This window comes from Apodemus sylvaticus, chromosome 2 (genome assembly GCF_947179515.1).
Source record: "Apodemus sylvaticus chromosome 2, mApoSyl1.1, whole genome shotgun sequence".
Lineage (NCBI taxonomy): Eukaryota > Metazoa > Chordata > Mammalia > Rodentia > Muridae > Apodemus > Apodemus sylvaticus.
This window is the reverse complement of record NC_067473.1, coordinates 14,818,720-14,835,650: the sequence shown is the minus strand read 5'-3', so window position 1 is coordinate 14,835,650 and position 16,931 is coordinate 14,818,720. Positions and strand designations below refer to the sequence as shown.

Genomic DNA, 16,931 nt, shown 5'->3' with positions numbered 1-16,931 from the left:
AGCACGTGAGTGAGGCTCCTTTGCTGAAACATTCTTATTGTTTTGATCATAACGCACATTTTATTTGAGCCCGGTACAAAGGACAGTTATATTGGGGTACTGTAATAGGAACTGAAAGCTCTCAGGAAGATGTAACCTTTGCATAAACACATGTTTTCAATTATTGTGAACAAATTTTTGAATTATTTATAAATCGTTCAAATAGCTTATCTAGAATGATCTAGAATGCTGTTTCTATTACCCTCAAATGGCTAGTATAATAATATCAATAAAACATCACCTCTGCAGTATGGAAACTATTTCCTTCCTTGCTCGTTTCAGTCCCCTCTCCCATTATCACCATTGTGCAGCAGAGCAAAGCCATGGTCCTCTAAGAGAGGAAGAAATACAGTTGAAGTCACACCTTAACTGGTGTCAGTTGTGACTAGTTCTCTACACTAGTATAAGAAAAAGGAAAACAACCCTGAAACTTTTTACCTTTGCTTTTATTATTGTAAAGTTTTGTTCAGTCTAGGTCAATGCAATGATACATGAGGAACTTAAATTTTGTAAAATTCTGAGTCTTTTGGTCATGTTTTCTGATTGGCAATCCATTTTAAGCAAAATAAAACAATTATTCTTCTATATAGAGAGTATAGCCCTGAGATTTGATTGATAATATCTTCAGTTTCTGCCTTTCCCTACATCTCTCATCCCTAGTATTCCATTGATTACATTCTTAAAAGCAGCAATGAGACTTATGAACAGTGGTAATGAAAACTTGAGACCCTGTTGAGTTAAAATAGTTGGATTCAAATATCTTTTCCATCCTTGTGCTTCTTTATATCTAAGAGCTTTATTACACTTTCTAGTCAAATAAATATTCCTATTGGAATTATCTGCACACAGTCATTGTCATCCCTTTGTAAACAAAATGTTTCTTGTTATGTTATTTGACTATGTAACGAGAACTTACCATTTGAGGATCTGGAATTCAAATTTTTGAAAACCTTTAAAGAAAAGTGTTGTATAGATCTTATTAAACCATTGAAAATACTCCACAGAAATAAAAGTGTTAAGCTTGGATTTTATGCTAGTTTTATGTAACAGAGAATTTTTTTTTCTGACAACAGAATTTTGCTGGGATCTTCAATGAGGTTGGTTGTATTTTGGAACACAGGAAATTGAAATCTCAGAATCTCCTATTATTTCTTTCTTCCAGGAGGTTCCGCAGGCAGGATGTTCGGCACGGCAACGCTGCCCAACAGTGCTTTGGACAGCAATTTGTTGGTAATTCTTAGAAAAATCAATTGTTATGACTTACCCAATATATTCAAAAGATAGACTGCACATTTCTTTAAATGAGTCATTTTCCTGAAACACGGTCACTGAATGTATCTGTTTTTCTCCCATATATTTAAAATCAGTGTATGGTATTATACAGAACTAGCAAAATTGACTCTAGATGCAACCACTAAAACAACCTGATATTAGAGATCAAGATTGAAGAACAATTAGACCAGAAAGCAGCATGCAGTGGCTGAGGGCAATGACTCTCAGGACTTACCTTTTTGTTGCCTACACTGTCCTGGGACTCACTCTGTGGATCAAGCTCATCTTGAACACAGACTACACCTGTCTCTGCTTCTATAAGCGCTGGGATTAAAGGCCTCTTCCACTACCACCCAGCTCAAATGTGTGCTTACTATGTAAGATGTGATCTATCACCTTTAGAACAAATGAAAACTGCCTCCTCTTCTGCTAGAGCAGAGTGATTTCAGAACTGATATTAGCTGTTCTCGGATTTATGCACAAATGAGAAAGTCAAAACAGGAAATATGGTTTTTGAGTCATGTCACAGTGGGTGACGCCGAGCTGTCTTATGTTCTTGGGCTCAATGAAAAGCAAGGGACATTGGGCGCCATCGCTGGGAGCCAATGGTGCTCATCCAACTTACAGAACTTGCAGGCCAGATTTTGGTTTTTGGTTTTTGGTTTTTGTATCCAAGCAGACTTGGGATTCAGTGCAGGAACTCCAGCTTCTAGGGCTATGCACAAGAAAAATTATGGGTGTAATCTTCGGAAGTTTAGAGGTCAGGTTTGAACGTGAGGGTGAAAATTCATAGGAAGTCGGATGATGCCTTGTTTTGACATCTGATATGCAAGCCTCTCCATGTCTTGTCAAGAAACATGTCACTGATTTCCTGTGGATTTCCTTTGAGCCTACTTTATCACTGTCCTCGCTGCCCCATATTTTAGAGCCAAGATGCCACATTCTAACCCACTTTATCATCTAATTAACCCTCTTAATCTCTATATTCTCAATAACTCACTTAATGACTGCATCGAAATTATCAGCCAGGAAGAGTTATTTACATTGCTGTATGACCTGAATAGAGTTTTTAAAATTAGCAATAAAGTTCCAGTCTCAAAGCTGAGGCTATTACCTTCCTGTTGTAGGAGATGCTTTGGATAGGACTGAAGAGAGGCTGGCTTACGGCATAGAGAGCAACAGTACTTTGTTGGAGTGCACCCCACGATCACTACAAGCCAAAGTCGTCTGGTTTGTACAGAAGGGACGCGACGCAAGAAAGGAAGAGGTAACTCCTAGCTATGTATTCTCACTTAGAGTCTTACCTAGAGCATGCAATTAGAAAACTAGTTTTCGATAATTAAAATGAAACCACGTTGAACTAAATATGTTTTACTATTTCTAGAATATAAAACACCCAAGCTTGGTGAAGTGAGTTTTAAATCCCAGAGCTGGAGTAGGGAAGGCAGGTTAATCTTGGGAGCTTAGGATCCAGCCCGGCTTCTTTCTGATCTCCAGATTAGTGCAAGTCCTGTCTCAAGAACACAGCCTGAAGGGTTACTAGGAAATGATACTATGTTTGTCTTCCAGCCTACGGATACAATCCTACTCATATGCTTCTCAACACACATACAAACCCAATTTTTAAAATGTAAATTTTCTTTTTCTTATAAGTGTTACTTATACACTCATAAAATTGTATAATATAGATGTAGATTTTATAAACATAGCATGTACATTTCAATTAGATTATTTCATATAAGTGTATGAATTGATATTTTAAATTGTGCACATTGATAGTTCCTATATTTTTTACTGAAAGTACTTATAGCTTCATGATAAATGTCATGGCAATGTGTTACGTTATATCTACCAAGGCAGCATCCCTGAGAAATAGCAAATCAAATTTATGAACATATAAAATAACAGTGCTGTCAATATTAATAAAGCTTGAAATCCATATGAGTCACTGACACAGGTTTCTAACCCACTGGGAGCAAAGACAAGCCTTACCACTCTCCACATTTTGAGTGGTTTGGGGGATTATTTTTCCGAGGTCACTTAAGGATTAGAGGCAGTGACTTCAGTACTTGGAGAGACAGGGGAAGAGGCAGACTTGTAGAATGGAATGGTCTGGAGATTGCTCTAAGAATGTGTAGGTGGCATGGGAAACCTGGCTGCATCCTGGGCATAAATCCTCAAGGAGGAGAGATGGCTGATGCTTATTGAGGATTTCAACTCTATTCACACAAGTGGAATTTCAAATTAGGAAGGAGGATGTTCATAGCGGTGGGGAGATCCTATTGAATACAGTGCAGATGGTCTTTGCTAAAAAGACGTTTTCAGGTTGAGTGATTGATGGGATTCCTATAGTCCTGCATTATGCCAGAGAAGAAACAGTAGTGCGTGTTTTATAGGTGATCGGGAGATATGACTATTACAGTCTTTTCCCTGACGATGAATATACAAAGTCTAAATTACAAAATCCACCCCCGAAGTATTTTTCTTTCTTTCTTTCTTTCTTTCTTTCTTTCTTTCTTTCTTTCTTTCTTTCTTTCTTTCTTTCTTTCTTTCTTCCTTCCTTCCTTCCTTCCTTCCTTCCTTCCTTCCTTCCTTCCTTCCTTCCTTCCTTCCTTCTTCTTTCTTTCTTTCTTTCTTTCTTTCTTTCTTTCTTTCTTTCTTTCTTTCTTTCTTTCTTTCTTTCTTTCTTTCTTTCCTTTTCTTTCTTTCCTTTTCTTTCTTTCTTTTCTTTTCTTTCTTTGTTTCTTTGTTTCTTTCTTTGTTTCTCTCTCTCTCTCTCTCTCTCTCTCTCTCTCTCTCTCTCTCGCTCTCTCTTTCTTTTTGGCTTTGGTAATACTAAAAACCTAACACCTTTAGTTTGTAGTTATATACTACATTTTTGAGGTGATGAAATTTACAAATTCTGGGGTTCCATGAATATTCATTAGATAAGAAGACTTGTACATGTCCAAGCCAGATGGAGACCTGGCATTGAAAGGGGAACAGAAGCACAGGTCCATACCTAATCAAGACGCTATTTGCAGTTGATAACTACTGGCAAAGGGAAGATCAGTTTTCTCCAATGCTGTCACTGGGTATCTCCCCCCCTCTCTCTAAAAGAAAGAAATTACACACACACACACACACACACACACACACACACACAGAGAGAGAGAGAGAGAGAGAGAGAGAGAGAGAGAGAGAGAGAGTTGGGTGAGTAGGTAGGTAGGGACATCCTGGGTGAGGGGAAAGCAGAAACACATGATTGAATTGTATTGTATGATAAAATATGTAAAAACAAACAATTAAGAGCTTCATCATGCTAAGGCTTAGAGATAATAATGAAAGTTTATCAGGAAAGAAAAGCTCTCCTTTCCATGGCAGAGTACCAACACACATATCGGTAACGCTAATGCTGCACACCACACGGAATTCAACTGTTTATTCATTGCCAATACATTTCCACTTTTCAAATGTGAGATGAAATGCTTTGTAAATTCCATCCTAACCCTTGGCAGGAGGGAACCTGGGAATAGTCCACAGTTCCTACAGTCAGAAGGCTCTGGAAGACAGAAGTAATTCTTTCATCAGTAGACTTCTTCACCTGGGGAGCTCTGGTTCTCATTTGGAACTCGGTGTAATCTGCCTCATTTGGAAGTCATTCTGACATGGTGCATCCATCAGTGTTCAACTCTGAGTTCCTTTTCCATCTTGCTGATTATGCCTACCTTCTTTCCAACTGCATGCTAATTTCTCTAACATACACAGCTACTGATATATAGAATTATGCATTTACTCTCTGCATGAAAATCATAGTGCAGATAATTGATTGTTTCAATAGACATAGCAAATATATGCATTTCATTATTCACCATTATAAAGCTATTATAAAACAAAACTGCTGAGTTCATCAGAGGCCAAATGTATAGAGTCTATACTGAAAGCATAATTACTTAGAAAGCAAGCCCTGAGTTTTATTTAATAAACCTTTACATTTATTATCATTTCTATGTCTCTTTTACTTGATTTTGGACATAGTGATTATATTGCCAAAAGTAGACCATAAGGAGGATGCTGAATTTTGCTTAGTCAAATTCTTAGCTCCTATGAGGTTGCTGTGTGCAATAACAATCAAAACTTATTCCTCTCTTCATAAACTTTGAAAAGATCATTAACTTCTCAGACCATAGGGTACAAACCCCTTTCTCCTACTGAATTGAAATCTTGGAATCTAGGAATTTTACCCCTTTGAAGTGTCTATAAATACCTGTTACACTGAATCTCATGTTATCTGTAAGTAAATATTGATATGGATAAAATATTTGAGCATGTTATTCTTTAAAAGTATACACTTGAGTTGCCATCCAACATCTAAAATGTCATTTGTGTGCCTTATAAACTCTGGGTACCAGCATTTCTCTCAAATATATATCTTATAGTTTTCTGTTTTCTCAAATACACCATGTGGAAGCAATCTCTAAGCATTTTATTAGATCTTTTAATATTAAAGTATGCCTTTCTAAGTATTTGATACAGGACATATTCCATTGTTAATTTTGTTTTTTAATAGTTACTGTAAGGATATTAAATATTCAGTTAATAAGATAAACATATTGGTTGCTATACTTAACATTGTGATATGCTAAGGAAAAGATCCTTAGAATACTTTTGACAGAAGAAGTTGTTGGCTATTGCAGACCTACTGAACATGGGTCTATGCTAGGTACCCTCCTTGTTGTTCCTGTATCTCTCAACTGAATAGTGGAGGTGATTATTCTCTTCTTACACTTACAGAAACTGAAGTTGAGAGGGTTATGGTTTACATATAATCAGTGACATACCCAATGTTTAAACTCAAGATTTCCTGACCCAGTGTTAGCTTATAGTCATTCGTTGTCTGAATATTGAGCACTGTATAGTCTATTACAACCATTCTAAAAACATGGTTTATAATCGAAGTAATTGAAACCCAGAATGTATAATAACTCACACTTAATAAAATAAACTCAGGACTAGCCCTTATTCTACTAAAATGTTCTTTCTACGAAATGACAAAATCTTCTGAAGTCAGAACATAAATAGAGTTTCAGATGCTCAGGGGTGAAGAGCAAGTGGGAAGCATCTCATAACAGTAATGCAGACATCTGACACCTGCCTGTGCAATCCCAACTAGCACTTCAGCAGGCTGTTTCGGCCTTGCTGACAAAGCTATTATTATTCACGTGTACTAAGAGCCCTTGCCATAATTTGACCTTTCCCACTCTAAGCTCTGATATCCAGAATCATTGTTAATAGTATATGAAACAATGGGTTTTCATCTTCCGTGTGGCTTCTGAGTCTTCTACTTGCTCTGTGTCTTTTGGTAAAAGAGGCTCCTGCATGTTCATGACCTGTTGTATCCTCTGAACTTGTGTGCTTTCCACTATACTAAGCATTTTATGTCCGTTAACACTTCTATTCTCTGCAGTGCTTTGGTGCTGAACCCTTGTAGGTAGAGAAACTGAAGCAAATAGAAATTGTAATTCTTACAGAATAGAATTCTGTAAGAGCACATGGGCTGTGAAGTTACTGTGTTTTGAGTATAGCCTGGTACAGGTTTAAGGGGGAATGGGGCAGAGAATGGGTCTACCTCCCTTTGCATAGCTTGGAAAATGACCAATTAAGAACTAAAGGGAGCTAAAACTATGAACAAAAAGAAAAAAACCATATATTTAAGAGCAAATTAGAAGACTGATTCCAAAAGAAATACAAAACAGGTAATGATTATAGTTATCATTCATTCAATGCTTCTTGTGTTCCTTGAGCTGTTCTGAGCATTGTACACACAGTAACTTACGTAAAACTTCCAACATTTCTCTGAAAAAGTATTATAATATACATTAAGGAAATGAAATTCAGTGTCTTTAGAGTAAACTGGTTTAAGTGATTAGAGAAAGAAATGTCAGACAGGGATATGGTAGAACCTTCAAGAAGATATTGGGTAGATATGGTAATCAGAAACGTCTTTTGCAAAATGCTGAAAACATTCAGTTTCTAGCAAGAAGAATGTAGTGGGATAGCTTTGGAAGAAGCCATCAAACAAGAGGATTATGGGCACATGCATCTGTGTTGAATGAGAAACAGTCTGTGCAGAGGGTTGTACCCAAGCTAAGATGAGGGGAAAGAGGAGCTGGGAGACAAGAAGAACCACGAGTTTTAGTTTGTTTCTTTTGAAATATGGGACTTGGCTCTGTTTGTAGTTGAAAGGAAGTAGCCAGGGGTGGGGGGGGTAGGATGTGCAGCTAGCTGGGAAGCAAGATAAAGAACATGTGTGAGAGAATCTAATCACAGAGAAAAAAGGAGAGCTGGATTCTAGAAGAAGCAAAGACCCAGATAGGGAGATGGCCCCACCATTAAAGGCAAAGCTCAGAAAGACAGGAAGCAAAGATGTCTCTTCCTCTGACCGGTGGGGAGGGCAGTGGCAATAGTTGAATTAAGTGGATAGTGTGATTTCATCCACAGATGAGGGGTAGATGCTCCAATGGCCGGCTGTCATTAATTAAATTTGGTAGGCACATATGTTTTTACATAGCATTTTCATTAAAGATAACAGAGCAAACTTTACATGAAGAGGATGTAAATTGTTATTTCTTATGGTTGCAAAAGAAAACCACTTATCAATTTATAAGGAAATTTAAATCATCACCTTTCCCTAGGATATTGATCCCTAATTCCTACAATTTTGCATACTTGAATGTATAAGGCTCACAAATAATTGCAAATTTTTAATCCTAACATTATTAAGGAAAAAAGTATTTCTTGTTAAAATATTTAGCTGTACAATTGAAATATCTTCTTTCCCTTGAAATGCATAAAAATTATATTCCAGAACTCAGTAAGTGATAGCTATTGTAGCATGCTTTATTTGTTAATATTTATATGCTTAATAATTTAAGAAAAGTGACAAGTGAGACTATGATTCACAAGGAACAAAGAATTTACTATTTAGCTCTTTATGAAAAACTGTTCTGACCCTAGATTTAAAGGTTGAGGAATGTTCTGATACACTGAAACCTTACTACTGGGGGCTTGAGAGATGGCTCAGTGGTTAAGAACACTGGCTGTTTGCTCTTCCAGAGGCCCTGAGTTCAATTCCCAGCAACCACATGGTGGCTCACAACCATTTGTAATAGTATCTGATGCTCTCTTCTGGTGTGTCTGAAGACAGCTACAGTATACTCATATAAATGAACTACATAAAATCTTTAAGAAAGAGAAACCTTACTATTTAGTAGCATTGTGAAAGATACCCCTGTATTTTGAAGAATACAACTTATTAGAAAGAACCAACTCCTCACTTTTTGGTGAGCATTAAAATGTCACTATATGAATTCTCACTAAAATGAAAACAAGAGTGTGAGTGTTTTTGAGATTCAATCTTCTGGACTTTACTCTTTAGTCATAAAATATACTAATGATAATGTAAGAAGACTGGGTTTCAATAGTGAGTTGAAATCCTGTCATAAATTTCTTGGGGTAAATTTAGGGGGCAATCTGAAGATGGAATACACTTGACTCCTATGATCAATGAAATCGTTTGTACAATCTCTTTTCTTAGTGAATAGAGAGGAATCATTGTCTCCCCATTGTATTGATCTCACCATTGTGAATATTTAATTTAAAAGGAATGCATGCATATTAGTACATTTTAAAATAATACTACTTTAATTTAGCATACTGTAAGCATTGCATCAATGTTAAATAATATACAAAGGTGCCTATTATGGAAATTACACAAAATGACATCAGCCCCATTTCTTGAATTGCAACTTATTCCCAAAATTGTCTTAACACCATTGCCAAGGCTACCATTTTTACCTCTGCATTTAGTCAGTCCAAAAAGCTGTACAAATTAATCAAAGTCACTTAAGTCTTGTGGAAAAATGCAATAGTCATGTTTAACCCAGTGATTAGTCACTCCTTCCACCTAACTTAAGCATTCTTGCTTCTGTCTTTTCCATATATAGTAAAGTTATATGTTTCAAAGTAGCAGAGCTACAGAGTAAGACTCCATGTTTCATACACCATCTTGGTTGCTACTTGACTCATTCTTCTGTCCTTCCTTGACCAAGGACAATCAATGTAAGAGATTAAAGGCAGCCATGCCTGTGCGTCTGTCTCTACACGCATGAGCAGAAAGCATGGGGTTAGGTTCTACATCAGCGTTCTTTGCTTTTCCTTGTTCTTACAACACAAAGTGCATGAACTATTTCCTCATTTGAAACATCTGATTTCTGAGTTCAAGGCCAACCTGGTTTGTCTACAGAGTGAGTTTCAGGACACCCAGGGCTATGCAGAGAAACCCTGTCTTGAAAACAAAACAAAACAAAAAGCTGCTTAGTAATTTTGATGTTTCTTTTAACCCATTCAAATGTTCTTTTAAAAAACACAAACATTCAGACCTAGGAACCAGCTTAGTTCATTTGTTTGCCAGAGCAAGTTATTGATTACACAGAAACCCTGGATTTACTTCTCTTTGTCTCTCTGGCCCTCATTCTTGTTTTTGATTCTTTTTTACTCCAGTTAGATAAATCAGTTCATGCTACTTAACTATTGACAAATTGCTATGATTTGCCTACAGCATTTCTCTTGTTTGCTTTTATAGTTCCTGGACCACCTTTCTCCACACTCCTACCATCTTCCCAAGGTGTCCATTGGAATGATTGACAGCAGTCCAATTCCATATTTGCATATTAGATAGGTACATAATATATTAGACATGGATGAGCTGTAAAAGTAACTCTGTTGTTGCACATGTCTTATTTCTTTTAAAACTCCTCACCTTGGTTTATAACACATCCTTGATTCAAGATATCACTTTCTTTCTGATGGAAATTGAACAACCTGAAAGTACATAATATCCATGACACTGACAGACCCAGTTATGAATCTGTCAGTACTGCTCATTTCTGTGTGTGTGTGTGTGTGTGTGTGCATGAGCATGCGAATATGTGTACTTTGTATAGTGTCCGATTTATATGTGTGAGTGAGGTGATGGTCAGAAGACAACGTGTAAGCCTGAGTTCTCTACTTCTTGGGTTACAGTTATCAAATGTAGGTCATCAATCTCACATAGCAAGAGATTTTATTCTATAAGCCATTTTGCACATCTTGAATGTTTTAAATATGGCTGTCACTCAAATTTAAATTCTCATTCATGGCGATTTTCAGTGTCTTCTGTCAGAAATAAAATTTTCTTTTTCCATATTTGTCCCCTGTGCAGTCCTAGGCTTCCACAAAGGAGACACAAAGCAGTTCACTGTCTAGTATGCAATGATCTCTGTCATACATGTTAGAGCATAATTCAGTAAAAGAAAATTTTTACTTTTATCTTATCAGATATATTTTTATACCATTGTTTATGTCAAATATAGGTTAGATAAATAAAACAATATGCTGTTGACCTTTATTTTTTTACAAAATTGATTTTGTTATTTGTTTATAATGTATTCTGTGTTAATCCAATTCAAGGCCCATATCTATCTCTTTCCATTGCAAGACATGGAACCAGGTAGCAGCACACACGGGAGCCACTGCTTCCTTCCAGATGTGCACAGATCCTGGTGCAGTTACTTTTTTATTTGATATAATGGCACATCCTGAATCAATCTTTATAGTAAAAAACTATTAAAATCATTTTTAGTAAGAAATTCTGTGTTTATATAGATTTCCCAGAAGAACATGAGATGGAATGATATATTATTTTGCCATCTTCTTGACCACAGAAATCTGGACTACAGACAGAGAAAAATCACAGCTGTGTGAAACCAATCCTGCAATCAAGATTTGATGTTGGGTGTGCCTAAGTTAGATAAAGTAGAAGGAGTAAGTCATGGAAGGAATACAAGTACAAATTTCTAAATCATATTTATTTTTAGGTATCCATTACCCATAGAAGGTACATGCAACTTTTAAGGCCATCTAACTTGCAGAGTGGATGCTGGGAGTTAGAATAGCACATATTCCTGGGATAAAATGTGAATTCACTGTAACCAGGAAGGGCAAACAAAATTATGTGACTAGCACCATTTCTGTTGTGCAAATCATCAGTGTAGAACATTTCCTATGGTAACTGTCGTGTTATTGTGACACAATCTGGGCTCTCTATGCCTACAATGTGGCGCTCCTCAAACTTGAACATGTAGTTATGAATGAAATATTCCTTTAATATTAGATATAAAATATTAAATAAAAACTTACCCCTAATTTCAGTAAACACATGTTTAGAGCTCATCTGTTCTCCATTAAGTACCTGATTAGGTGCAAGGCAATAATAGGCTGCACACTTTATATTTTCTCATGTATTATTCACTCTGACAGGAGACAGGAGGGACACAGAGGAAGATGATCACTGTAGGTGCTTGTGGGTGCATGTTTTTCCTAGTGAAGCCAGTGTCCTAGACCTTCCTTACATATGTGTGCTGAAGCTGTCTTTCCTGAGTCATGGGCTGTTACGGGAATCATCCTTTCTTCCTTGCTATTCGAATCACTATCAGGTAGTTCTATCAGGAAGTGTGGATGTTGGATCCACTTTCATGGACATACAGCACCACCTTGGGTTTTGCACCCAAGGGCAAATTGATGTTTTTGCTTACACTGCATTCCAAGCCCTGCACTTGTGATGTAATGACTCATGAAAAATAAGAGCACCCTTCCCTTCACGACCTTGCAACATGATTAGAGAGAAGAAAGTAGAATTGAAAGAGATGACTTAAAGAATATGTTAAATAACTCATGTGTTACAAACACCAGTGACGCTAAGTTGTAAAAAGACATGAAAGATCCTTGTGGACTGCAAGGGAGGTGTTATAAAACAAATGACATTTAAACCTAGGACAAACATTTTAAATGTGCTAGCTTTTACTGGAAAGGGATTCACTGAGGAAGAGAAAGAAGAAGACCAGAGTAGAAGATGAAAGAACATTGGGAAAACCTTACTCCTAAGAAATCACCTTGCTGGTGTATGAAACCGGCTCAGTGGGTACAGGTGCTTGTTGCCAAGGCTGAGTTTGCTCATGGCACCCACATAGTGGAAGGAGAGAATCCACTCTTACAACTTGTCCTCTCACTGTCACATGCATACCATGGCACATGTGCTGCTTGTGCCCATATGCACACACACAACAATACATACATACATGCATATATACATACATAATACACAAGCTGGAAACAAGGTGGCAGTATCAGGAATGAGAGCAGACAGAATTAGGGAAGGAAACATTTGCTTCTTTAAGTATTCTGGATGTCGCCATTACCTGCCCTCAAAAGTATAATGTCTGCTTGAACTGTGACACATCTTAAAGGGTTTATTAGATATTTTGAAGAATGAAGAAACATATGCATTTTTATTCTTGTAGCCTTAATTCATATATGATCTTTCTTCAGTGTTTGAAATAAGACATTTTAATATTGTTGAAAATTCTTACAAATAATACATTTAAAAGTCTTAAATTATATTATTATTATTAAAATTATTATTTAGTATTATGCTGTTTTTCATTGAAATAACTGTCTCCATAAGGCAATATGGAATAATAACTATAATTAGTGTGTGTGTGTGTGTGTGTGTGTAACTTTCTTGCTATTGCACTGTTTGTCATATAATAACTTCATATCCTAACACTTAATTCAAATGTTTCCAATACTTTTTCTGTATTGCACTACATAAGGATACTGTTTTCTCACTTCATTGGGACATATCGCTGACATAATGAACCCATCTTTGCTTTTCTTAGCATCGGGGAAACGTTTAAGTTTTGTAAGTGGTTCAAATTTTATGGTAAACACAAATGCTAACAGTGTGCTTCATCTTCCATATGATAAGAAATTCAGGTTCTGAGTTAGTATTGGCTTTGGGATAACAAGCACAGAAACCTAAAAGATACTTACGGAAAAGTCACTGACCTCAGAAATGATCAGTTCTACCCCCTGCTGTGGGAAACGCCTTGTCATGCTGATCACCTGAGCAAATTCTGTCTCCCTGCACAAGCAATGGGCAGTTGCAGTTCAGAGTCAAACAAAAGCTGTAAAGAAGTGGAGATCATTATTAGTTTGTCAGAAAAAAGGTGGAAGATGCCACAGAAAACCTCCATGACACATGTGCATGTAACATTTCATGTGCACTGGTAGAGAGGAGGTTAAAGGATTGCAAGGAAGGAGAGATGAGGTGTTACAGGACAAGGATGTATGGAGTTATATCAGTTTCTCAGGATGAGATGTCACCAGACATCGAAAATCCTCCAAGATGTGAAGAGAGTAGAAGTCCTACAGCACTACTAAGGTGGATCTGATAGAAAGAATGAAGAGACTGAAGATTTGGGGATGTCTGCTGTAAGACCAGGTCAGACAGATAAGTGTGGGATCTAACCCTGGCATAAAAAATCAATTAGAACAAAGCATGTTTTTCTGGGTCACCACTGAAGAAATGTTGATAAGAATTTGTTACATGTTGTCTGTAAGGATAGGCACAAAGATAGGTGATAGATAGATAGATCATAGATAAATAATGATAGATAGGTGATAGATAATGATAGATACATAGATACATAGATACATAGATACATAGATACATAGATACATAGATACATAGATATAAATATTCATTGATAGAATATGCGAGGCAAGGCCTGCAAAGATTATATAATTATCAGAACTGGGAATGTAGCAAATTGAGGGGGTAGTTGCATGGAAGATGAATGTATCATAGTTGCTAAAGGACAGTATAAATCTTAGTATTATTTAAATTACCATAAATACAATGGACTATCTATGTATAATGTGTGACATTTTAGGGAACCTGAATGAAACAAAGAAATACAAAGGTCACAAGTACATGCAAAAAAATGTTTTTGAGAGACTAGGAAATCTGAGGAAGAAACCAAGAACTAAGGAAAGGAATCAGGATAGGGTAACAGCATGTGTAACAAACTCACACACACACACTTATGATGGAAATACTTGATGAGAAAGGCACATCAGCCAACTCAAGGTCTTTAAACAGTGGAGGCTGCCTTTGAATTGACATCATCAAGGGTTCTGCAGACACAGATTGAAACAGAGATGGCTCACAGTTGAACTCAGGTGGTATTGAGGTCCGGCACAGAAGGAATAAGAAGAGAAAGCAAGACAAGACTCCCGAGAGCTCATTGGCTCTTTGTTGGATGCTAAGTATTTACTAATCTATTTTGTAGTAAAAAAAAATCTTCTAGATATTGAACATTTAATTTGATGTTAATTAAGAAATACCTTTCAAAAAGAAGTCAGTAGGCCCAGGCAGCGCTCAGAATATTCCCATCACTAGCTGTTATTACAACCATCTGTTCATATGCAGAGAAGATGTCTTTGGCTAGAAGAGAATAGGAATGAAGAGTATCTGGAGCTTCTTTCGTCTCAACTGTCTCACTCTTAAGCTTCTAATTTGTCCTACATGGCAGGAAAATTTACCAATCGGAGCCTCGCAAATTAAAATTTCCATATGTATGAAGGGAGGAGTTTCTCATTACAGCACCACACCATGTTGTCTTTACAGGAAAAACCTCGTTTTCAGTGACATGTCTTCTGCCATGTCACTCTGTCCAAGGCTGGGAAGAACTGAGTCTGGTAGTTGCTCAGTCAGGACCTTCTACTGGGCACAAATAATCATGATTTTGTAGTCTCTGCAGCTTGGCTTTGTCCCAAACATACGAGGGAGTTATTTGATTATCAAGCTTATCTTAAAACTTGCCCTGCCGGGTGGTGGTGACACATGCCTTTAATCCCAGCACTTGGGAGGCAGAGGCAGGTGGATTTCTGAGTTCGAGGCCAGCCTGGTCTACAGAGTGAGTTCCAAGACAGCCAGGGCTATAGAGAGAAACCCTGTCTCAAAAAACAAAACAAAACAAAACAAAACAAACAAACAAACAAAAACTTGCCCTAAGCTATAGGTTCCTTTCCAATGGAATTTGGATTTCATTTGCTTTCAAAAGTAATTAAAAAGGAAAGTCTTAACAAGGAAATCATGATGTTCGATGAAATATTTTTGTGGGTGGCTTATAAGAGGCAATCAATGAAAGAGTCCCATCATTTAAACAGCCCTGCAGAAGCATTCTGTCATGATGACAGCAAATGTAGAATCCCATGGAGGAACCTAGGAACTGCTATTGGCTCTGTCTGTTGAGACATATATGTATATGTATATGTGTATGTGTATGTGTATGTGTATTTGTATATGTATATGATGTATGGCAAATCTTCACTCCACTTTAATGTAGCCTGTTGTGCTGATACGATTGTTTTTCTCCCCTTTAATGAGATTTCATTAGGGAAAAAGGTCTCTCTCGATCATGCTCTTGCCTACTTAATGTATTGGTGGGAAATGACCTCACTATCATCAATAAATGTAGTTTCCAATTTAAATAAGTGCAGGGTTCATTTAATTACTTGGTACATTTGTAGACCACCATTATTGTATGGTGTGATCATGAAAGAGAAAGAATATGTAATGGGAAGGAAGCCAGGTTGATGCTTTCTGGACTATACGATACTCATTGCTATTTACTTATTTGTTCGTTTGATTCTGTTTTTCAGGTGAAGACCGATGACAGAGTTGTCAAGATGGACTTGGGCTTGCTCTTCCTCAGAGTACGCAAGTCAGATGCAGGGACCTATTTTTGCCAGACGGTAGAGCACAGTTTTGTCCATACTGTGCGTAAAATCACCTTGGAGGTGGTCGAAGAGCATAAAGTGGAAGGGATGTTTCTCAAGGACCACGAAGAGGAAAGACATCACAAGATGCCCTGCCCTCCCTTAACTGGTATGTCTCAGGGGACAAAACCCTGGTACAAGGAGTTCTTGCAGCTGATTGGCTACAGCAACTTCCAGAGAGTGGAAGAATACTGCGAAAAGGTGTGGTGTACAGATAAGAAGAGGAAAAAGCTTAAAATGTCTCCCTCCAAGTGGAAGTATGCCAACCCCCAGGAAAAGAGGCTTCGCTCCAAAGCTGAGCACTTCCGCCTGCCCAGGCACACGCTGCTCTCCTGAGGGCGCCCTCTGCCGGCTGCCGAGGAACCTAGGACGGAAACATTTTTTTAAAGGGGGGAAAAAAAAAGACTGAAAGCATGCAAAGTCTTTCCATTACTTCAAAGAACTTTCTGTAGTACTGAGAGGCGCGAAAGGTGTTTTAAGTTATTCTGCATACTCATCTGACTATACAAACGTCTCTCTCACAGTACTAGTACTTAAATGAGTGTATTGCTTTAAAGGCTTCACGTATTTATCAATATATGATTGGGGCTGTAATTTTGAGCTTGCTTTTCAGGGAAATTATTTTGCCATCGGGATATGTATTATAATTATAATATTAAAGAAGAGGTTATAGGTTTTTTTCATAATCGAGAAAAATGTAAAACTCTTTCTGGAGGTTTTGTTTTGTTTTATTTTGTTTTTCTCTTTGCAGTCATGAGGTAAAATATATAGAATATTAGATACTGTAGAATTCTCACGTGAACTTTCTGATCAATTGTTGATTTTTTTTTAAGCCATAAGTTTTATGTAGCTGTGTTGTGGTTGCTATAAACTGTACAAGAAACCTGCGACCCATCCGTTCTGAGGCTTTTTCTCTT

At 37.2% G+C, this 16,931-nt stretch overlaps 1 protein-coding gene across 1 annotated transcript in view; it reads left to right on the top strand.

Moving 5' to 3' along the window:
• Positions 1-16,649, top strand: part of Sema3e (semaphorin 3E) — a 234,502-nt gene extending 217,853 nt beyond the window's left edge. Inside the window, exons 15-17 of the mRNA XM_052173130.1 lie at positions 1,202-1,269; positions 2,439-2,578; positions 15,898-16,649. Coding sequence (XP_052029090.1) covers positions 1,202-1,269; positions 2,439-2,578; positions 15,898-16,350 — 661 coding nt within the window. The 3' untranslated portion in view covers positions 16,351-16,649. The remainder of the gene's footprint in view (positions 1-1,201; positions 1,270-2,438; positions 2,579-15,897) is intronic.
• Positions 16,650-16,931: the final 282 nt, after the last annotated feature.